Source organism: Denticeps clupeoides, chromosome 3, assembly GCF_900700375.1.
Source record: "Denticeps clupeoides chromosome 3, fDenClu1.1, whole genome shotgun sequence".
NCBI classification, from domain to species: Eukaryota; Metazoa; Chordata; class Actinopteri; order Clupeiformes; family Denticipitidae; genus Denticeps; species Denticeps clupeoides.
Window position 1 is genome coordinate 15,550,831 of NC_041709.1, and position 22,528 is coordinate 15,573,358.

Sequence of the window (22,528 nt, forward strand, 5' to 3'; positions counted from 1 at the left end):
GGTTTTATTAAAAGTCGGTGCTCGTCTCCAGAGCGCGTGAAAATGTCTACTTTCCAGTCAGATGCGCCGCATTACGCGCGTCGGAGGACGTCGGGTGGGGGGGGGGATTTGTTTGTTTGTCTGTTTGTATTTATGTGCTGTGGAAGATTGATGCGGGTTTATTACCGCTTCCTCCGGCGGCTCCGCGCGCCTTCCCGTTCACCCCAATTACTGCGTTTCTACCCTCCGCGCACCCACCCATCCACCCACGGTCACGCGTCCGCGTTCTGCTCATTTACAACATCCAGGGCCTGGATACACTGCTGATGCCTCTGCATTTATTTTCATTTAAACTTTATTTGACACGCGCATTAAAAAAAAAACGTAAAATGTAAAAAACGTGCCAGAATTTTGTCACGTCAAACGCACCCTAGAATAATTCCACAAGTCACTATACAGAGTAAATAACCCAAAAACATGCAAGAAAATGTCAGTATAAAAGTAAAAAAAACGGGAGAAATGAATAAAACAACAAAAATACCTACAAAGATTGGGAGAGTTAACTATAAAAGCTTAAAATGTTACTTATATATATATAATTTTGAATATGATATACATTATATTGTAATAATTAGATGATACTGCCACACAACAATACCAAAATTGTAATAATCCGAATGACACTCATTTTGCTGTAGTGTTCGGTTAAAAAGCTGCTGTTGGTAAAGGGTACGAATGACGCCGACGCTGCTGGGTTTTTTTTTTTTATTATCCCCCCACCCCTCACGTCAGGAAACCGCCGTCTCCCCCGCCGCCGCCTTTAATAAAATGTTTTGCTTTGCTTCCCAATTTCGCAAATAAAGCTTGAAATCCCCGCGCCAGGTATGCAGGTACGGCCGGCGCACAAATCCAATCTGTACCCGGTGTACGAGGTAAACGGGCCGAATGAATCGTATTAGAGGCGTGCGGCAGTCTGAAAGCCATTTATTAGGTGGGGGGGGGAGAAATCACTTGATCTGCCCGAGAAAATCCTTACGCGTGGCCCTTTTTCAGCTCGGAGCGAATAATAAAAGCAAAAAAAAAAAACCCGCATCATGTAACGAAAGGTCGCCGGTTTTTTTTAAAGGAGCGTGTTTTATTTTTCATGTTAAAGGTGTAAACGAGCGTCGGGCTAACGCTGTACCACCGAACGTGTATATTTTCTTTTTTTTTTTTTTTATTATTATCTTAAATAATCTTTATAAACTCCGATTAAAAAATATGACCTGCCACTTGTTCGGCCGTAAAGCGACGGGCGTCCGCATCAATCACCGCGAGAGGTAAAAACATCGCGATACTTTGACTATCGCACGCCGCTCCGGCCAAAACAAGCCGAGTTTATTCACTAGTAACACACACACACACACACTCTCTCTCTCTCACACACACACACACAACGCGCGCATGCAGGTAGCTACGGGTTGCTGGTTTCTTTCTTTCTTTCCTCCTTTCTTGTCGTGAGGAACGGACCCGGAGATCCTCCGTCCGTCGCCGGGCACAATCCGCGAGATCGTCGCGTCCCGAACCCTCTCTCCCGCGCCCCGGCGGCCGAACCCCGCACCGAATAAAGCGAGTGAAATGAACCCGAGTGAAATGAACCCGCGGCGGGCACGACTGCGCGCTCCCGCCGACGCTTCGCGCGTCTCCTTCTCGTATTTCTGGCAGCCGCCGTGTTAATTGGCGTAATGCCGCTTTATTTGTGTCGACGGCATCCGACAGCCTCGTTCGCGTGGACGCGCCTCGTTTGAATGAAATAAATCACTTTAATTTGGGGGCAATTTGGACGGCAAAAAAAAAAAAAAACCCAAAACAAAATCAATGACAAGCAACGCGATTTGTCCGCTTTGTGGCGTTTAAAGCCCCACTTCTCGCGGGGGATCCTCCGTGTCCCGTTACCAGAGCGGGATCCACGCGCGGCCCCGCGCTCAACCGGCTCAGCTTCCGCTTCCCGCCGAATTACGGGCCTCATTTGCTCACATATCATTTACAATAAGTTCCCCCCGCGGTGACAGTCGGGACTAAACAGTAGTAAATCAGCACTAATTTACCCTCATCTCGCTAATAATCCTAATAAAAAGCTTATAGATTTGGCACTAATTGCATGAAAGCCTAATGATGTTGAAAATGAGTCGGGTTGGAAATGTGCGCGCTAATCTGAAACTTTGTTGTTCGGCGACGCGCGGGAACCAGAAAGATTAGAGGGGGTTCAGTTGGTCTCTAAATGGCCGTACGTGCCCCCCAAAATGCAGCACATGTACAGATGTGTGTAAGGACGATTTACACAAACACAATTATACAATTTAACACGTATATATATATATAATATGTTTTAAATAAAATCATATACGTAATCATATAAAATCTACAAATTACATATATACTTCGATAGATAGATAGATAGATAGATAGATAGATAGATAGATAGATGGATGTAGACCGGGAGAGGACCGATTATTACACAAGTCCGTGTTTCGATTTATTTCTTAAATGTATACGCAGTCCTGCATCAGCTAACTGGCTTCGTATTAATTACAGCCCTTCGTAAGAGATCACGCCCAATTAAACAGGTAGCAACGACCGTAAGGCGTCTTTTGGTTTGAGGGGGGGGGGGGTGATATTAAATCAGTTCGGTTTATACAGGGGGGTAACTCGGAGTCAGAATCAAATTCCGGCGTCGGCGACAAAATGAGGAGAAATGAAGTGGTGAGCGCGGCGCGGCTGGGAATTCGGGCCGCGGGGGGCTCGGGGTGGCCGACACCCCCAGGCTTCAATTCTGATTGGCTCTTATTTGAAGGAAGCTCATGGGTTCATTCAACTATTAAGCGCCTCCCCGTTCCTCTAAAGAACATTATAATGCAAGGAACCTCCTTTTTTAACCACAAAACGAATTTGCTTTCATTTAGGCCATATATATGTTTTTAAATAGGTTAAAGTCCTAGAGAAATATATTTTTTCGGCTTTTGTAAAAAAAAAATTCGAAAGCATTTCGCGCTGGAGCGGTGCGCGATGCTTTCGCACGCCGACCTCCTGGATGCTCGCCTCGGTGAGTTATCATCGCCCAACTCCGGTCTCCAACTCTACTGTAAGCTGGAGCGACTTCTCCTCTCAATCTGGCTAAATTGACTGTTTGTTTTCTAGCCTAGTCTTCGCCCGAGCAGCGCGCCAGTTCGTGGTTACTCGTTATATTATATATTATATTCGCTTGTAATTGGATTTATTTGCTTTTTATTGCAATTGATGTGATTGGTTTAGCGGCGCGCAATGCTGCTCGGTAGATGTGGTTGTTCGGATGGTATTTTGTGGTGCCTAACGACGCTGCCTTCTCCCCGCTCCAGGTCACTCTGTGGCCCCGGCGACAGAAACGCTGACCGATGCTCTGTGTTTTCAGGGATGAAGGATGCCGCGGCGGAGCTTCTGGGACACAGGGAGGCGCTGAAATGCAGGCTGGGCGGCGGGGGAGGCGACCCCGGCCACCCCGTGGAGCTGGCGCCGGGCTCCGACACCGTGGAAGGGGCGACCCTGCTCCCCGGAGAGGACATCAGCAGCGCCGGCTCGAACCCTGGCGGCGTGCAGGTCAGCGGCAAGGAGCAGGAGAAGCAGCAGCAGCATCAGCAGCAGCATCAGCAGCAGCAGCAGCAGCAGCAGAACTCCGGCCAGGCGGGCGGCGGGCAGCAGAGCCAGAAGCAGAAGCGCCACCGGACCCGCTTCACCCCGGCGCAGCTCAACGAGCTGGAGCGCAGCTTCGCCAAGACGCACTACCCCGACATCTTCATGCGGGAGGAGCTGGCGCTGCGCATCGGCCTGACGGAGTCGCGGGTGCAGGTCAGTCGCCATTCGCGTCAAATACACTCGCAAAGCTGATTTTCGGAATTTATTTTTCAAGTATTTTATTAAGATGTATTTCATTCGGATTATTTCTATAAAGCGTACAATAGGAACAACAATAAGAAGAATATTTAAAATAGCAGTAGTTGCTGATCTCTGGGTGAGGATGGTTATTGTCTGGTTATAAATAAAACCATACCCGGTAATGTCCGAATTATTAACCAGCGCCGCGGAGTCGCCTTGGGGTTTATTTAAATGTGCGAAAAAAAATATTTTATATATATATAAATTACAAATCTGATGACCGCGCAGTGATCCCACCGGCTACAATCATCATTTTATACCCGCAAATAAAAGCCCCCCCCCCCCGGCCGTAAAATGGCTGTCAGGGCGTCCCACCCACCCCGCGTCTTTTTTTTTTCTAAGGGAATGAGAAATTGCGTTTTCTTTCTGCTCTGAAGTGTAATGCATCTGAGGCCGAATTTCCCGCAGATTCTGCTCGTTAATCATCCGCCTCTCCGACGCGGCGAGAACTTAATAAAGAGCAGCGGTGCCCGGATATAAACACGGTGGCCCTCATCCAGTCTATTAATGTTATTCATGTGATTGTAGATGGTGTTATTACAATTGAATGCTTTCGATGTGGAATGAACAGTCTGGTAGAAATGAACATTTTATGAATTTATTTTATAAAACGCCTGGGAGCTTAGCAACGACAGTGGTGGTTATACACACACATTATATATACTATTATTATATATACTATGTGTGTGTGTATATAAACACACACACACACAATAGAAACGTATACACGTTCTTTACGTTCCATTATAAACTGCAGGCCGGTCAGGCGGGGGTCACTTTACCGCGATCACCCCCGATAATAATACTCCTAGGAAATAAAATAACGAATGCGAATAATAATAATAATAATAATAAAAATTAAATAAATAAATATTCGTACGAGTAAATTAGCCCACGTTATTTGGAAGCATTGGAAACGTCTTTTGCGATCACTTTTTTTTTTTTTTATAATTTTGCTCTCGTTTCGGGGTTCCTGCAAGGCGCACTGGCCGATGGGTAATCTTGCTAATGAACCACTGAAATTCGCCGAAACGAAATTACGAGAAACAACGCGCTCATTTAGCTCTAAGTGGGAAATGGTCCTCAATTTTTCTTCTGCGGCTCGTGACGCGAGTTAAAAGAGAGAAAACGACGTCCTTCCGACTGAAACGACCTTCGTCTTCCAACAGGTCTGGTTCCAGAACCGACGCGCTAAGTGGAAGAAGCGCAAGAAGACCACGAACGTGTTCCGCGCCCCGGGGACCCTGCTGCCCACGCACCACGGCCTGCCGCAGTTCCCGTCGGCCGCGGCCGCCGCCGCCGCCATGGGGGACAGCCTGTGCTCCTTCCACGCCAACGACACGCGCTGGGCGGCGGCCGGGATGCCGGGGGTGTCGCAGCTGCAGCTGCCGCCGGCGCTGGGCCGCCAGCAGGCCATGGCGCAGTCGCTGTCGCAGTGCAGCCTGGGAGCGGGCCCTCCGCCCAACTCCATGGGCCTGTCCAACATGTCCTCGAACGGGTCCGGCCTGCAGTCGCACCTGTACCAGCCCACGTTCCCCGGGATGGTGCCGGCGTCGCTGTCCGGCCCCGGCAACGTCGGCGGCTCCCCGCAGCTCTGTAGTTCCCCGGACAGTGACGTCTGGAGAGGGACCAGCATCGCGTCCCTGCGCCGCAAGGCGCTGGAGCACACAGTGTCCATGAGCTTCACCTAATGGCGCCCGGTCCACCCTCCCCACGGCGGCGGGACGTCCGAGGACGGCGACAGAAAAATAAAACACAAAAAAACACACAAAAAAAAGAGAATCATGTGACCAGCACAGCGACCGAGAAAACACGGAAGCCGGACGCTGCTTCGTCCACTTATTTATCTTATTTATTTATTTATCGAATTAATTTATTTCAGTTATTTATCTGGGCTGATCGTTTCACCGATTGTCCCGCACCCACCCATCAGTACCAGTGACACCCATTCTGTTCACCAAGTACCCGTTTCACTCTGTGTTTGTTCATATTTGTCCTCTGGGCGACGCGTGGCCGTCCAGACGGAAGCTTCGTGGCGGGAAAATCCCGCTGCTGCGCGCTCACGGCGGCGTCCAGGCATGCGCGGTGCACGGATATCGGCGGCCGGGGGAGTTTCCGCCAGAATAAAACATGAAAAAAATATTTAAAATAATGATAACAATAATAAGATGAAGACGAGGAGAGACGTGTGCTTTTGCGCAGAGGAGGACGGGAGATGAAACGAAAAGAAATGAAAAAGATGTCAAAAAGAAGAGAATTGATACCAATCAGCGTTGACTGCATGTGCCGACCAAGGTAAATAACGGGAAAATATTATTTATAAGACCAGAAAAAAGGACTCTCTCTTATAATCTGTTAATATAGGATGTTTTGTGTAGATGAAGCATTCTTGACTTGTTCCCATTTGGTCAGTTTGTGATTTGTTCTGAGTTTATTGTCTGTGCTTATTACCGATATGGATTTCTTCAATGTTTGAATCTTATACCGAGCAAGCCGTTTTGTTCCCGGACCATGTTTATAACTGAATTGAATGTAAATTAACAAATAAAAACCATTTTCAATATGTCACATTGGGAGCAATTATTATTATTATTACTATTATAGTTGTTGTATGTTTGGTTACTTGGTGGCTTGTAGGCATAGTTATTTTTCTGTATTGACCTATATGGAAAACATGGTGATTTATAGATTCAATCTGAGTTATTATTATCGTTATTATTTTGGCTCTCATTAAATTCTTTTTTCATCATAATATATCCAAATCTAAAATATATACTAACATATAATATAATATAATAGAATATATAATAGCATATTAAATTTAATAACCAATGTATGGTCCTCTTATGCTCATCAGCTCAGTCAAAGCACCGAAACTCCATTCGCTCGCAGCGACAGCAACAAATGTACCAAAGTGAAGCCAATGATCTGCTTTTCACCGAGGAAATATCGATCCCGAGCCATTTTAAACAAAGTCGGATTCACGTGTAGCATTTTCGTGTGAATTTTTTTCAGTCGCAGTTTTTTTATTTTGCGACCACGTCATTTGGCTGAAAATAACGCCACCGCGACGCATGAAGAGGACACCGTGACACTGCCACTCTCCCGGTCACCAAACCCCCCCAAAGGCCACTTAATGGCGAGAATCCCTCCCTCTCCCCCCTGTGTGTGAGGAGCAGCGAGTGTATTCAAGTTTATTAAAGGTATTATAACCGTGCTCGGAGAGGAACGTCACCAGGTGATGCGTTTTTTATTCTGTACGTTCTTCATTTCTTTTTTTAATTCGTGTTCTTTGCAAACAGATGTGAGGTGATATTACATAAATATTATAATTTGTTTCGCCATCTCTCGGGTTAATTAGTTTGTGGAAATGTGCAGCCCATTCCTCATTAGGTAATTTGTCACACGCCGAACGAGGGAGCTGAACGCTGACCCTCCGCTGCTGGGATCATTTCTCCCACAATGCAGCGCGGGAAGTGTGTCGCGGGAAGCGTGGTAGAAAGGGCCCGCCTGCTTACCTCCAATTCATCTTGCACAAATAAATGAAATCAGTCAATAAACCATCCAAGGGTGAATATGGCTCTCTCTGTCCTGGATTATGAATGAAGGCTCATTAATTTCCCGGCCCGGTGTGCGTGTGTGTGTGTGTGTGAGAGAAAGAGAAATAGGAATATGAGAACATTAATACACACACATACAAATGTGGATATCAGTTCACAATATACGTTTGATTTTCTATATAAAAGGACGACACGCACTATATAAATATATAGAAGCTGTATGTATACACGCATGTGCACAACAAAGGTTTTACAGTCGTGATCATTTCTATTGTTTTTTGTACATTGACATACTTCTCATGAACCGAGGCCGGTTTCCCTGATCGGCTGTGATTGGTACTCCGCCGCAGTCGGGGACGTTTTAACGAACGGACGGGTTTCCGGTGTGGTGGGTGGCGCGGGGTAATGGAGACCCGTGACAAATCCATCAGGTGGAGCCGAACGCGGTCTAACTGCATTAAACTCGACCTGATGTAGCTGATGAACGCGCGGCTTGAATCAAAGCAGGTAATTCGTTCATCAGTTGTAGTTAAATCCGTGGGAACGAAGCACGCTGGCCGCCCAACACCATGGTGGCCATGTGGATTTGTGGTAAATTACCTCAGTCGGATGTGAAAATTAATACTTTTTTCATATATTTTTTTAAAAAGCATCCACTTACATTTTAATGAAATGCTTTTTTTCCTGAGTTTTTCCTTTTTTTCCTCTAAATGCGTTCTAAAAAAACGTCACAACCGATTATTTGATCGTGGATTATTTGAATATACACGGGAACGCGTGGGCTGGCCGTGATGGAACAGGCCTAACCAGGACATTTAATGGCGCATTAGATCCTCTGTCTCTGCATATATCACCCCCTCCCACCCCCCATCGAGGACTAGATCTCGATTGTGTTTTTGCCGGCATGACGAATAAGAAAAACGGGAAGCGAGATCGGGTCGGTCCTCGCCTTCGAGAAGATCGAAGAAGATCCACGGCTCTGCTTGCAGCAGTTCTAACTGCTTACAAAAAAAGAATAAAAACGAACTCGTGTGAACAACGAGAAGCAGACGTCCAGTCGATCTGGTGTAGACCGTTTCTCCACGTGGAAGAGACATTCCGACGGGACACGAGGTCTACCGTGCGGCCTACCGTCGTGGAACAACGCTTGTGAAGTTTTCTCACACTTTTGAACGCCATCACGGCGCTCTCGGCATATTTATATCAATCCCTGTTATTGGTGTGCTGTTTGTCCTTTTTCATTTTGTATGTTGCACCTTTTTTGGGGTCCAGGAGGACATTATCTCCTCTCTACTGTGTGCCTTATGTGATGTGCCTGATGTGACAATAAAACTCTATTTAACGTCAGATGAATTCTTGTGTTTTATTCTATAAATGAAAATCTGCTGATTTGTAATAATATGCTAATTTGATTAAAAGGCTACAGATGTGACATGGTATTGGAATTATGTCAGCGTTCTCTGCCAACAAAAAAAAACAGAAATTAAAGTGACTTACGAATGTAACACGTGACGTTCGGTACGACATTTTTCGGTTCCCTGCACAGAGATAAAAATGTCCAAAAAACCTTAAAAAATAATAATAATCTTCACCGTCTGCGGCATAACGGCATCGTAGCTACCGCAAATCGAAGAGATAATTCGGTGGGACGTAAACGAGCCCCCGTCGCCGTGTACCGGGGCGGACAGTCGCGGCGCGGGAGAGGGGGCCCGTTATCGAACACCCATTTAGATCATCGTTTAATTCCCCTTTCACGTCGCAATAATCATTTGTTTCCCCGCGACAGGCGACGGGTGACACACCGGGACGCTCTCTCTCTCTCTCTCTCTCTCTCTCTCTCTCTTTTTATGGGATAGCCCCGTTCGGCTGGAGGTGCGTGTCCCGGAAGCCGGGATTCGTCCCGTTCCTCATGCTTTGCCAGCAGGGCCGGTGTCGCGGTCCCGGGCTGCCGGGGGTTCGACAATAGCGCCACCTCCCGATGCCACTGGTCACTACGGCTCTCTCGGCCGGCCGTGTGCGTGATTCCAAATGACGCGTGAATATGTCACCCCCCCCCTTCCTCCCAGGATGCTGTTTTGCTTTGTCTTTGCCTCGTTTGTTTCTTTCTTTGCCCGGACAAATGTTCCTTTGTGACAATTCAGGAGCGGGGAGGACAAAGGAGGAGGAAAAAAAAAGGTCCGTGTCACCCACTCAGATAGCCGACTGATAGTTACACATCCCACACCAGCCCCCCCATCCCTCCGTCGCTCCATCCCTCATCCTCCTCCCATCTCCAGCTGCCCTTGAGCTTTTCTATTACCGCATGGAAAGCACCTCGTGGCCCCTGACAAGCGCAGCAGATCGACACTAAATCAGAAATCAGTGCCAGCCGCGGATCTGAGCCACCATGAAGGTCACAGGCCTCAGCCGCATGTCGTCTCAATCTGGGGAGTAGACGCGAGCTGCTGGGACTCACACCCGTGGAATGGTGTGTGTGTGTGTGAGAGAGAGAGAGAGAGAGAGTGAATGATGGAGGAGGCGAAGCAGGGGTTACGGTGGGTCAGGAGACCCTGAAGGAGTCTGGGGGCCGCGGAGAGCCAACAGCCAGAAGGCCGAGATGGTGCAGGAATACTCAAATACTTACTCAGTGGTGCAAATACTCCATCAGTCTTAATATTGACTGAAGGCTGGAGAGAGTCAAGAGAAAAGCCCCCCCCCCAAAAAAAAGGATTTAACAGTAAAGATTAATCAGTATCTCACATTTTATCTCTTATTTCGAACCTACATATTCAATCCCTTTCACGTGTAAGCTGACAATAAACGAGCAAAAACGAACAAACGAGCGGATTAATGTTTTGTGGGCAAGTCGCCTTCCGGAGCTCTTCTCTGTGCTCGTGTTGGTGTAGCGCGCCATCTAGTGGTGATACGTGGGATCGCTCAAATCTCTCCTACAGGAACACGATCTGGACACGTACAGATTATTCACGTATAGCAAGGAAAATATAATACACAGAGAAAAGATTTAGAAAACGAGGGGGCATATATGTGTAAAGTTTCACTTTTTAACCTTATTTGCATTCTGTTGTACACTGGTACTATCTATATTGACTATTGTTATGAAAAATGTATGATTAATATCATACAATGGAATTATAAGCACATTATCTTGATGCATACTTTTTTTACTTGTTTTCTAACTATTGTTTTCTTTTCTCTATGTATATATATTTCTTTACTACATGCAATTTTACAATTTTCCGACTGCTTCCCCCCCCCCCATTTTTAAAAGTGGACATGGGATACATGGTGGTATATATGTACAGTACAGGCCAAAAGTTTAGACACACCTACACATGTTTTCTGTATTTTCATGACCATTTACATTTGTAGATTCTCACTGAAGGTGAGTTATGTAATTAACAGAAAAAGGAGAAATAAATGAAAACATGTTTTATATTCAATTTTTTTCAAAATAGCCACCCTTTCTCTAATTACTGCTTTGCACACTCTTGGCATTCTCTCGATGAGCTTCAAGAGGTCGTCACCTGAAATGGTTTTCCAACAGTCTTGAAGGAGTTCCCAGAGGTGTTTAGCACTTGTTGGCTCCTTTGCCTTCACTCTGCGGTCCAGCTCACCCCAAACCATCTCGACTGGGTTCAGGTCCGGTGACTGTGGAGGTCAGGTCTCCACTTTTTTGTTAAGTATATAACTCCACGTGTTCATTCATAGTTTTGATGCCTTCAGTGAGAATCTACCAACGTAAATGGTCAAGGAAATCATGAAAACACATTGAATGAGAATGTGCGTACTGTAGTATATGTATATTGTATGTAGACTATCCGTCCCCTTCGGTCTAGAGAAGAGTTTCGCGTTGCTGTTAACGCCTACAAGGCGCGTGTCCGTCACGGGCTTCCGTAGTTAGGGTCACGTGCACGCGCGTTTTGCTCTTTAACTGGGGCCTGATTATCTTCTGAGTATTTATGTCGCTTCTGCCTCGCGTTTCTTTATTTGACCTTTTGTGATTTAACACCTCGACGCTTTTTAAGCGCGTCGCGAGGTTTACGCTGTTTATTCGGTAGAATAAAACCCCCGAGGCGGCCCCGGGGAGATGTAAACAGCGGACTGCCGAATCCCCGGAATCCCTTTAAAGATGCATGTTTTGCGGGGAGGGCAGCGGGCGTAGCAGGTCTCTGCACCCTGTCCGGCGAGGAGAGAACCGCGCGGTCGCCGCGATGCTGCGCTGGATCCTGGGCGGACGCGAGGCGCAGGGCGCGGTGGAGGTGAGGATCTTTACTCAGCAACTTTCGGATGAAGCCTCCTGACCTGAAGGCGCGTTTCTCCATGTAGAAGAGCCCGACGCTGTTCATTGGGGAGGAACAGCCCAAAAACCCTTTCACTGAGCTGCAGGTGCTGAAGGGACATTTTGACATCGTTCGATTTCTGGTGCAGATTGATGACAGCAGGTAAGCGGCCCGCCTCCACACAGCCGCGCCCCCTTTACGCAGCCCCGCCCCCACGCAACGCCCCCTTTACGCAGCCCCGCCTTCACCCAGCTCCCCCTTCCACCCAGCCCCGCCTTTATCAAGCGCCCCGCCTCCACCGAACCCCGCCCCCTTTACCAGCCTTCCCTTTACGCAGCACAGCCTTTACCCAGCGCCACGCCCCCTATACACAACCACGCCCCCTTACCCAGCGCCCAGCGGGTGTATAAAAGGGGAGGCTGGTAAAGGGGGCGGGGTTGGGGGCCTTCAACCTAGCGCCCCGCCTCCACCCAACCTCACCCCCTTTACCCAGCTCCGCTTACACCCATCGCCCCTTCCGCCTAGCATCCCCTCCACCTTCCACTCACCTCCCCGGCAGACTTGATTGACACAGCAGTCTTGGCCAGATCCTTTCCAAAAGCAAACCCACAGACCATGACAAGAGTCTAATAATCACAGCAGGAGGATTTGTGGCGGACAGGCCCCACCCTCACATCACCCTCACATCACCCATCACCCTCACATAGCCATGGTCCACTGTATAAACCATGAAAAACAACAAGGCAACATAATGAAGGGCTCAGCGGAGGGCAGCTGCATTTGACGCTACAGTGAACTGCAGCATTGGGGGATTTTCTTTTCTGTTTTTTTTTCTGCAGTAAGACTGAAATGTGCCGCATCTGGCCACTTTTGGAGGTTTATTGGTCTGCCAGGCTTTTACGCCTCGTCTGCTCCAGTAATGCCCCCTCATTGAAGCCCACCTCTGCTCTTTATCTGACTGGCCTGGTCGTGACGGCCTCCCTTCTCATGTGCACCAGTGTCCCCAGATCTTTTAAAAGTCACTCTTATGCTGTTGTGCTGTCTTGGTTCTTCTCTCTTCTGTGCTGTAGCTGCGGGACGAGTGCTCTCTTCAGATACAGTCATGGGCTGCAGAGGCATTCTTCAGCTCGTTTTGGCTACTTTTATTATTCAAATCTTGCTGTGTGGGTGGTAGTGGCCTAGTGGGTAACACACTCACCTATGAACCAGAAGATCCAGGTTCAAATCCCACTTACTACCATTGTGTCCCTGAGCAAGACACTTAACCCTGAGTGTGTCTCGGGGGGACTGTCCCTGTAACTACTGATTGTAAGTCGCTCTGGATAAGGGCGTCTGATAAATGCTGTAAATGTAAATGGATCGTCAAACTCTTAGTTAATCAGAACCAGACTACAGCGACAGGTATTCAATTAATTATTTTCCATATTCAGGCCATTTCTTATTATACTGTAATATTACATTTAGTAAGCAAAAACGTTTTTAAATATTAATATTTGGGAAGCAGTTGTATTTATATTGTAGCATATATACACACACACATGTATATGCTGGAATCTAAATAAATCTGTTAAAATAATGTTTTTCTTTTCTTTTGTTTTCTGATGTTTTTGTTTATGTGAAAAGTAGTGCAAAAAGTACTTCACTTATTTACCACCCATTATGCTAAAAGAAAAATAAGCAAATAATCAAAATCTAAACCACACTGCATTTTTGTCAAAACACTTATGACAACATTATGTTGAGTACAAGTAGCTGAGTACAGAACTAGGGCGCTAACATGATGTTTTTTTTTCTTTTAGATTTGCTTCTGCAGGAGATGATGGCCTGGTTTTAGTGTGGAATGTTGAGGTGAGTATGATGTACTATACATCTGTACACTGCTTGGAAATGTCTGGAGCAGGGATTACTCTGGTATGAATTTGGGGGTTGTTGTAATATAGGCATTGTATACTCTTTAATGTCTGATGTACCTGAATTATTTAGATAATACAATACAACGTCTGTCTGTATGTTAGACAGGGGAGCGGCTTATGGAGCTCAGGGGTCACTCCCAGCAGATCACAGCCATGGTGGCCTGGAGCCTCATCAATGCGGACACCTCACACACCTCCATCATCACAGCTTCCTCCGATCGATCGCTAAGCGTATCCTTTCACTGAACCCAGGACAGACTTCACAACCTCCCATCTCCCATGTAATGCATCTCCCATTGCATTTCTAGCTCCGTTAAAGTCAAGAATGCCCATTAATGTTTGTTTTCAGAGGTGTACAAATCTATACAGGCTAATGTCATCTTTAATATTCATGGTTAATATTACTTGTCTGCATTAACTTTTACCCTCCAAAATATCAAAGCTTCTTTTGATTGAAGTTTGTTTCCCTTAAACTGTAATGTAGCTTTGGGATCCAGATACTGGAAATCGAGTCCAGACCATCTCTGATCTCCAGTCTTCTGTTAAGGCACGTGTATTCAGGTTACTGTAGTTATAGAAGGTTAACAGAATAACTCGCCATGTTATAGATTTTTCTCCTTTAAAAACTTATTTTTTGTTCATGTGCATGTATGACAGTGCCTGCTGGTTCTGGAGCACCTTGACCTCTGGCTTTCTGGAGGAAATGAACTATGTGTGTGGAACCAGGATTTTAAACTACTGTGCAAGAGAGAAGTCCACAGTGACGCAGGTGAATGATCCACTTTCCGTGAACTGTGAACGTATTTGCAGTGTTGTAGTTTAAGCTGAACTGAACACACAGGTTACAGTCTAGTTAAATTCTGCTCTCGTAGTCAAAAAAAGAAGACCTAAGGGATCTTGTTATGTCTTTAGTCACATATTGTGATTATCTAGAACTGTTCTCAGATGTGTTGAGCATTACAGATTCATCAATATTGTGTACAACATATCAGATATTTATGTTACATGTAAAGGCCTGAAAACTGTTATTATTATTCAGTATTTAGGGCCTGTCAATTTGGTCTGATTTATTTATTGTAATAGGTTATTCCATGTCCTTGCATGCGTTATGGGGTCAGTGAGAATGTGACATGGCGTGTTTTATCCTGTCTTTCAGCAATCACTGCTATGGTACAGCTGCCCAAGATGCATGTAGCAGCTGCAGTAGATAAAGAGATAGGTGAGTGGACGTCATGAGACGTTACGATCAGCCTGGTGTAGACACTTATTAATGATTAAATTCTGTACAGTTGAAATGTTTTATTTGCAAAGGAAATCGCCTATATATACACAAAAAACTGAGCCAAATTACATGCCATTGCCAGTAATGGCAAGTATTGCATATAAAAGTATATAAAGCTCTGTTTATTACTGGGTTTTAAATGCTCTTCCCAATCCCTTCATCTGATCCCTATTTTAAAATATTCTAAACATAAAACAATATATATATTTTGCTGCTTAAAAACACAGTGACATATTTTTATTATTTTTGTTTGTTGCAGTCATTTATAAATTGGCAGTTTCCTCAAAGTTGGAAGTTTCTGTTCAGCCCTTCCGGCAGCTTACTGATCACCACGACAGCATCCGAGTCCTCATCAATGTGAACGGTGAGTCTGTGCCATGATCAGAGGGATCAGGCCATCTTCAGGAAGTAACAGTTGACTCGTCTTCACCTCTTAGATGGGCTGTTTGCAAGCGGCTCTCACGTGGGTGAACTGATCATCTGGGATGCGGTAAATTGGACCATCCAGGCTTATGAGCACATCCTGTGGGAGGAGCCCCATTGTGATGGACAGGCCGAGATCAGATTTGTCTCTCAGAAGCAGAGCGATATGTCCATCCACCACCTGGCGTCCAATGGAGAGGTAGCAAGACAATAAGAAAAATGATCTGAATTGGCACACCAATGTGAAATTCATTGTCTATGTCTTACAAATAAATATGTGTATACATATGTTAAATATGTATGTTTATTATTTGTCTTAAATGACAACTGTAGCCTGATTATAAGTGTTGTTAAGTTATTTAATGTTGATGAATAATCATTTATGTAATATGTTTTATATAATGACATTAAGGGCTAAAATGATTCAAGTTGATGTTCATTTACTACAGACATTACTTCATAGATCCTCATTATAATCATAGCATCTCTTCTCTCAGGTGATTCTTGCTGCTGTGGGCAGTGGGCTCTATGTTTACAACATCCACTCCAGGAATGTTGTGGCCTACAGGAAGATGGCCCACGACTCCAACGTCCTTCACACCATGCTCCTGTCTGATGGGTAACATTGGATTTGGGTTGCTCTGCATGGTGTGTGTGTTTGTGCAATGCATGTACAGTTGAAACCAAATGTTTACATACACATTATAAAAAGACATATAACTTCTTTTTTCTCACTGTATGAAATTAAATCATACAAAACCCTTTTGGTTTTAGGCCTGTTTGGATTCCCAAAATAATTTCTATTTGCTAAATGTCAAAATAATGTGTGAGCTAATGTTTTTAGAGACTTTTTTTGCTTGCTCTCAAACATCTTTTCAGCTCTGACCACAAATCTTCTATGGGATTGAGATCAGGGCTTTGTGATGCCCAATCCAAAACATTGACTTTGTTGTCCTTAAGCCACTTTGTAACCAATTTTGCATTGTTAGGGACATTGTCCGTTTGGAAGACCCATTGTGCCATTAACTTCCTGGCTGATGTCTTGAGATGCTGCTTTAATATTTAAACATACTGTTCTTTCTTCATGATGCCACCAGTCCCTCCTGCAGCAAAACACCCCCACAACATGATGCTTCCATACTTCACAGTTGGGATGGTGTTCTCAGGCTTGAAGGTTTCCCCCTTTTTCCTCCAAATATGATGATGGTCATTATGGCCAAACAGTTCAATTTTTGTTTCGTCAGACCACAGGACATGTCTCCAGAAATTAGGGTCTTTGTCCCTGTGTGTATGTGCAAAGTGTAATCTGTCTTTTTTTATGTCGCTTTGGGATTAATGTTTTTTCCTCGCTGAGTAGCCTTTCAGAGCATGTCGGTACAGGACTCGTTACACTGTGGATAGTGATACACTCTTACCAGCTTCAGCCAGCATCTTCACAAGGTCTTTTGCTGTGGAATTGATACGCACATTCCGCACCAGAACACGTTCATCTCCTGGACTCAGGAGCCATCTCCTTCCTGAGCGGTATGATGGCTGGACACTCCCATGTTGTTTATACTTGCGTATAATTGTTTGAACAGATGAACGTGGCACCTTCAGGCATCTGGAATTCCTGATGTCTTGGCTGATTTCTTTAGACTTTCCCAAGGTGTCACAAAAGACAGCAGTGTGTTGATGTGTGATCCACAGGTGGGCCTGTGGTTTCTGTTAACCTATCAGACACTTGCAAAGCCATGACATCATCATCATCTGGGCTTTCCCAAATAGTTTAAAGGCATAGTAACCTTAGTGTATGTAAACTTTTGACTTTGAAGAAAGTAATAAAAAAATTCTCTCACCCATTATTTTGACATTTAGCAAATAGAAATTATTTTGGGAATCCAAGCGGGCCTAAAACTGAAAGGGTTTTGTATGATTTAATATCAGACAGTAAGAAAAAAAAGTTATGTCTTTTTATACAGTGTATGTAAACTTTTGGTTTCAACTGTAAAACATCACCTGATGTGGTGTTCTTTCTGTTCATTTGTAGGAAAAAACCCAGAATGGCTCTTCTTTTAATGTTTTTGGTTGATGTGAATCTGTCTGCAGGCAGTTGATGTCGTGCTCTGAGGATGGAAGTGTGAGGATGTGGGAGATGGAGCCCCTCCCTCTGCCAGCTGAGCCCGCCTCTCCAGGTTAGCAGACAGCATCCACTGGTTGGTTTTGGGTCTGGATCCTGAACCTGGGTGTGTGTTAATGTGCCAACTATGGCACTACCATGCTGTCATGGTGCACTTTGGCACATTTTTGTAGTCAGATTTAACTTTACCTGAGATAAATTTTAGTTTAAAATTTTTGATCTATGATCAGCAGGTACGTGGTGGCCTAGTGGGTAAGGAAATGGACGAGTAATCAGAAGGTTGCCGGTTCGAATCCTGAACCACCAAGGTGCCACTGAGCAAAATCCCCACACACTGCTAACTAAGGGTGATTGTTAAATACAGAGGACACATTTCGTTGTGTCACCGTGTGCTGTGCTTCACAATGACAATCACTTCACTTTAGCTTTCACGTCCATTCTTATAACATACTCCAAAAACCAGAACCAAACTACATGTTGGAATAATGTGGAATGTTTTACACTTTTTTTTTCTTCTAACTGGACAGAATAAATACTTGAATCTCAGAGACTGTCCGTGTACCACTAGAAGCAGCAGTTATGTTATGAGAATCCCCCATTTTCCAAGACTGATTTAAATACTTTTTTTATCGAATGTGGTGCCATCTATTGGTTCTGTGTTGTTTGTCCAGACCCTGAATGTAGAATGCTATGTTATATGGTATATTTCGTAGTAGCTCAAGCGTCAAAGCTCAGTGACAAACAACTGTTCCAGTCGAAAGGTCAGAGGTCCTAAACATTCAGAAATGACCCATGTGAAGTAGACATCTCTGTCCTGTTTTCAGACACCAATTTGTCTTTTACCTCCCTTTGTGTCCCCTCAGTGTCTTTTTTTTTTTTTTTCTGAGATTGATTTGAGCCTGCAGGTACCTTCACCCTATTCATCAATCACTTACCTTGAGAGGAAGGTTTGTGTGTGTGTGTGACGTCCTGTGTGTGAAGCGCTTTCATCTGTCAAAGGCTTCACAGCCCAGTTAGTTCAGCCATGGCCGAATTTTCTCTGGATCAGACCCATTCATTTTACATGTTTCGACTTTGTCCTAGTTTTAACATTTTCATTTACAACAAATAGCATTTACATTTCTAATAGCAATTTATCACCATATTTACTGTGAAAGCAGCTCTGTACAGGATTCTATCTTTATTTGGATTCATAATGAATGTTATTTAATTAATGGCCAATCCTTTACCCCCACAGGATTCTTTGGGTTGTGGTCCTTTGGCCGGTCCAGTAAGCAGACATGCCCCCCAGTGAAGAAGGTTCCTGAAGTACCAATTCTAAAGAGCCTTGAGCTGACTGGGGATCTGATTGGTCACTCTGGAGCCATACAGGTTACATGAGCTGCATTGCTTCCATATTAGTTGCTTAATATTATTTGACTGCAAATCAGAACTACCCACAGAGATAATCACAGTTTCTTCTGGCATTAAATACAAACACTGAACAGCTACAGTGAATATTAAAAAAAAAGTGTCAGCTAGATAATCAGTGCTACAGTGAGATATATTTTTAAAGAGGTTTATGTCTGCACTGCCTATTTTGTTGCCAGAACATGAGCACATGGCCAAATGCATATATGCATTTCTCGTCTGTGCCTGCGCTGGTCAGTCTGACTCGAGGTGTTCTCAAACTTCTTCAGATGTTCCTGAGCTTTGGGGAGAAGGGCTTGGTGACGTGCTCCACGGACCACCTGGTGATCCTGTGGAAGGACGGGGAGCGACAGTCGCGGCTGCGCAGCCTGGCCGTCTTCCAGAAGCTGGAGGAGAACCAGGGTTTGTGCTGAACACTCACAGCACTGCAGCCAAGCCTCCTTAAAGCTGAAGCTTGAGTGTGCCAAAGACTGTCCTGTTGACCGTGTTTGCAGTTTTCATGTGCATGTTCCTGTTTTAATATCTGTATTTCACTGCTGTTTGACAGGTAGGTTTCTAAAAACTTTATTTTTAAAGCTGCTTTTCTTTGTTTTAAGCTGATCTGAAAGTAACGAACTGCTACACCTAATTTTTTAATGTTGAGTGTGTATTGTACATATTTTTATTTTGTGGATACGTGATTTTTTCAAATCATTCTCCCAATTACCTTTTAAGTTTACCTGTGCATGGTGTCTTTCTCTTGGATTTTAAATGTTGACACAAATGTTGGAATTTAATAAATGTGCATTATCAAGAAAAAATTATTTAAAGTTAACTTTATTGTTTCACAAATACAACATTTATAAAAGTGACCTCCAAAAAGATGAATAATAAACAGTAGCGATTTAAAAGAAACAGTAGAATGAGTACATAATGAGTTTACATACATTTAGTACAACTGTCAGCAAAATGACAAAAGTCCTCAAAAAATACACAAACTGTCTGAATAATCAGTTACCAGTCTGCGGTCAGTGATCCCGCAAGCTCTTCTAAAAAATATAGCTTATTTACATTTCTGCTCGGTCATTTCCGTCAAACATGCTGCCAGGAGCAATTGGCACATTATTGTACCCACCTTAATAACTTAAAAATGGTGACCCAAAACATCTGCAGACACTACACAGCTCAGGGGAAAAAAAAACCCAAAAAACCTCAAACAAATCCCACTCAGTCAGGCTCTTTTTGTGAGCTGGTTACAGACCCCGTAGTTCAGAATGGACGATAGCTGGAATGCAGAAAACAAGTGGGGAGAGAGGTGAATGGGTAGGTATTTGTCCATGACAATGTCATGGTTGCGATGCACACTGTGTAGTTTTGCTACTGATGATCCATGGCAAAGCCTGTACAGATATATATATTTTTTTTATTGGTCTTATGAATGGATTAAGGCATGTTTCTTGCCATGGCCTCTGCGGTACGATGCAATGAGGCTTACATGGCAAATCAGTAGAATCATTAACAAACATTGTTCAGTAACCTACTGAGCAAAAAGCAGAGCTTTTAAGTGTAGCGTTTTCATACCGATCATCTCGGCATAAATTATTGGTCTATGGCTTATTCTAATGCTCGGGACAGTGAGGCAGATAAGCTCACTGTGCTTTTGGACTGGATAACACACTCTTGAGAAATTTGTTTAGATGTACATAAACACAAACTTTCTAATATACTGCATTATGGTAATGTTAACATTTAGAAAAGTGCTGCCTTTATATGTCCATCCTGGAAGAATGTGCAATCAGATATCAAGACCTCTCCCATGACATTTAGTGGAGGGAACTCAGTAGATGTAAAATAAATAGCAGAGTCAACTAGAGCTGTATGATAAATGGTCCTCACTGTCAAACCAGCCTCTAGGGGGAGACAAAATGCAACAAATAAAAATCTGTTTTTTCTTTTTTGTTCCACATGCCTCAGCTTGATGAAGATCATTTTTTTCTGTGGAGTGTTTATTGATACAGAGAGAGGTTTCTGGTCACATAATTAATTTCTAAAATTAGATGAAAAATCCAAAAAACTGAAGTGACTGTCATAAGTTTAGTATTTCTTTTTCATTGCTGAACCTCAGTACAGTGATGTCTTCCAGGTTTAAACCTCAGCCTGTCCAAAAATACAAAATGGCACTTGGGAACGTTTATTTGACTGTATAGTCTGTATATGGACCTCTTGGTCAGACTTTCTGAGATTTCTTTTACTATGCCCTTTCATGTGCACCATTGAGTCCTTGCAAAGTCACAAAAAATAAATAAAGATTGAGGCTGAGAACAATAATTATATATATTAGTTTTTATAGTAATTTAGGGGGTATAATGAAATATATTTTTGGCTCCAAGACTTCTACATTCAATGAAACATTCAAATGAAAAGAAAATTAGTTAAAATCAACATATTTCACAGGTCAGGTAAAAAAAAAAACACCCCATACTATTATAATACTTGTCAGGGTGACACAGCTGGGTCCTATATGGTCAGAGTTCTCAATACTAGGAATGTAATTTCCATAAAACCATACAGTGTGATTTATAGTATCATTGCTGGTAAGGACCACACAAAGCAACCCCCAACACCAGTTTACATTCATCACAAGTTTTGTAGCAGTGGAGTGACTTAAGTCAGAGAAAAAAAAAACCTTGTTTAAAAAAATTGTAATACTTATAATAAAATAAATACAATCTGTGTGTTCTGTTACTCTATACGCAAGTCGACGTGCCTCTCTGCGCATTTCATAATTACAATATATATCATAAATACAGTCTCTTTCAAATGTGCAGGAATGATACAGTATTATGTGTCTATGATCCATAGGATATACTTCTGTTTCTCACCTTTAGGTCTTAACAGTGTTTGTCAGACCCATTATAAAATAATAATAATAAAAACAGAGAATTATACAGCATATCACTGAGAAAAAGAAAAAAAGCTTAGCAATCTCCTACAGCATGACTCAGGACTGGGGATTGATGTTTGTGGAAATGTATTTGGTTTTGGTAGGGCAGTACGTTGACCTGAGACCTTGAGAAGCGAGTCTCTCTACAGGTGAGTGTGTCTCTGGGCCTCCATCCTGCAGGCACACATCCACCCAACCACCCTCAGCTCATCTCCACATCAGCTATGCAAGTAGAAATCAGTAGCGGTCAGAGTCGGGGTGCGGGAGGTGCAAGGCAGGACAGTGCAGAAGAAGCCCTCTTGAGTTTGATCAAATCGCTGAGGGAGTCGTGTCCCTCACCGTCACCTCCAGATTGAGCGCTCCGGAGGAAGAAGGCTGCCCCAGGGCCACATGACTCATGTGGGGGCAGGTCTGCCCGCCTGCCCTGGTTCTGGCTCTGTGAAGCTCTCCTGTGGGGAGTTCTATTACATTAACGCACGCTCTGCGGGGCTGGAGTTGCTCTCCAAGCCAAGTAACACCGTGTTACTGCCTAAAAAAAAAAAAAAAATCATAGAAAAGCTTTAATACTTCACGCTGGCCCTTTACAGCTGCTTTTCTGCTTTCATAACCTGCTGATTTCTCTGCGTTCTTCCTTTCTTTCCTTTCACACTTGAATTGTGTACAGGTCTCACTCTCACAACAGACAGGAATG

General features: G+C 44.2%; 3 protein-coding genes across 8 annotated transcripts in view; 2 read left to right on the top strand and 1 right to left on the bottom strand.

Annotated features, from left to right (window-relative positions):
- The first annotated feature begins 2,697 nt into the window (after window positions 1-2,697).
- Window positions 2,698-6,495, top strand: otpa (orthopedia homeobox a). 3 transcript variants are annotated; one of them, XM_028974023.1, is made up of 3 exons: window positions 2,698-3,100; window positions 3,407-3,840; window positions 5,097-6,495. In XM_028974023.1, the coding sequence occupies exons 1-3, from the start codon at window positions 3,025-3,027 to the stop codon at window positions 5,616-5,618; spliced, it is 1,032 nt and encodes a 343-aa protein (XP_028829856.1). In that variant the 5' UTR covers window positions 2,698-3,024; the 3' UTR covers window positions 5,619-6,495. The 3 variants fall into 3 exon arrangements, with proteins under 3 accessions (XP_028829856.1, XP_028829857.1, XP_028829858.1); XM_028974024.1 differs by having other exon boundaries at window positions 2,698-3,061; XM_028974025.1 differs by having other exon boundaries at window positions 2,933-3,061; window positions 3,354-3,840.
- A 4,893-nt stretch (window positions 6,496-11,388) lies between these two features.
- On the top strand, window positions 11,389-19,717 carry wdr41 (WD repeat domain 41). The gene is made up of 13 exons (XM_028971526.1): window positions 11,389-11,746; window positions 11,814-11,929; window positions 13,567-13,615; window positions 13,783-13,911; window positions 14,165-14,227; window positions 14,338-14,449; window positions 14,837-14,899; window positions 15,222-15,326; window positions 15,400-15,584; window positions 15,883-16,004; window positions 17,474-17,559; window positions 18,742-18,875; window positions 19,184-19,717. Exons 1-13 carry the CDS (start codon window positions 11,621-11,623, stop codon window positions 19,325-19,327), a joined length of 1,434 nt encoding a protein of 477 aa, XP_028827359.1. The 5' UTR covers window positions 11,389-11,620; the 3' UTR covers window positions 19,328-19,717.
- The window catches only part of pde8b (phosphodiesterase 8B), a 43,988-nt gene continuing 41,172 nt past the window's right edge, over window positions 19,713-22,528 (bottom strand). For all 4 annotated transcript variants that reach the window (XR_003749053.1, XM_028971523.1, XM_028971522.1 and 1 more), the window contains exon 23: window positions 19,713-22,366. Coding sequence is in view for 3 of the 4 variants with exons in the window: in XM_028971523.1 (XP_028827356.1) it covers window positions 22,302-22,366 (65 nt within the window). In the remaining variant the exon portion in view is untranslated. The remainder of the gene's footprint in view (window positions 22,367-22,528) is intronic.

Excerpts from the sequence above, each read along its gene's own strand:
- otpa (XM_028974023.1), top strand. The coding sequence starts at position 3,025 with ATGCTTTCGCACGCCGACCTCCTGGATGCTCGCCTCGGTGAGTTATCA. Across the intron at positions 3,101-3,406 it reads CTCCGGTCTCCAACTCTACT|GGATGAAGGATGCCGCGGCG; the intron begins GTAAGCTGGAGC and ends CTGTGTTTTCAG. Across the intron at positions 3,841-5,096 it reads TGACGGAGTCGCGGGTGCAG|GTCTGGTTCCAGAACCGACG; the intron begins GTCAGTCGCCAT and ends GTCTTCCAACAG.
- wdr41 (XM_028971526.1), top strand. The coding sequence starts at position 11,621 with ATGTTTTGCGGGGAGGGCAGCGGGCGTAGCAGGTCTCTGCACCCTGTC. Across the intron at positions 16,005-17,473 it reads ACCATGCTCCTGTCTGATGG|GCAGTTGATGTCGTGCTCTG; the intron begins GTAACATTGGAT and ends ATCTGTCTGCAG. Across the intron at positions 18,876-19,183 it reads GTCACTCTGGAGCCATACAG|ATGTTCCTGAGCTTTGGGGA; the intron begins GTTACATGAGCT and ends AAACTTCTTCAG.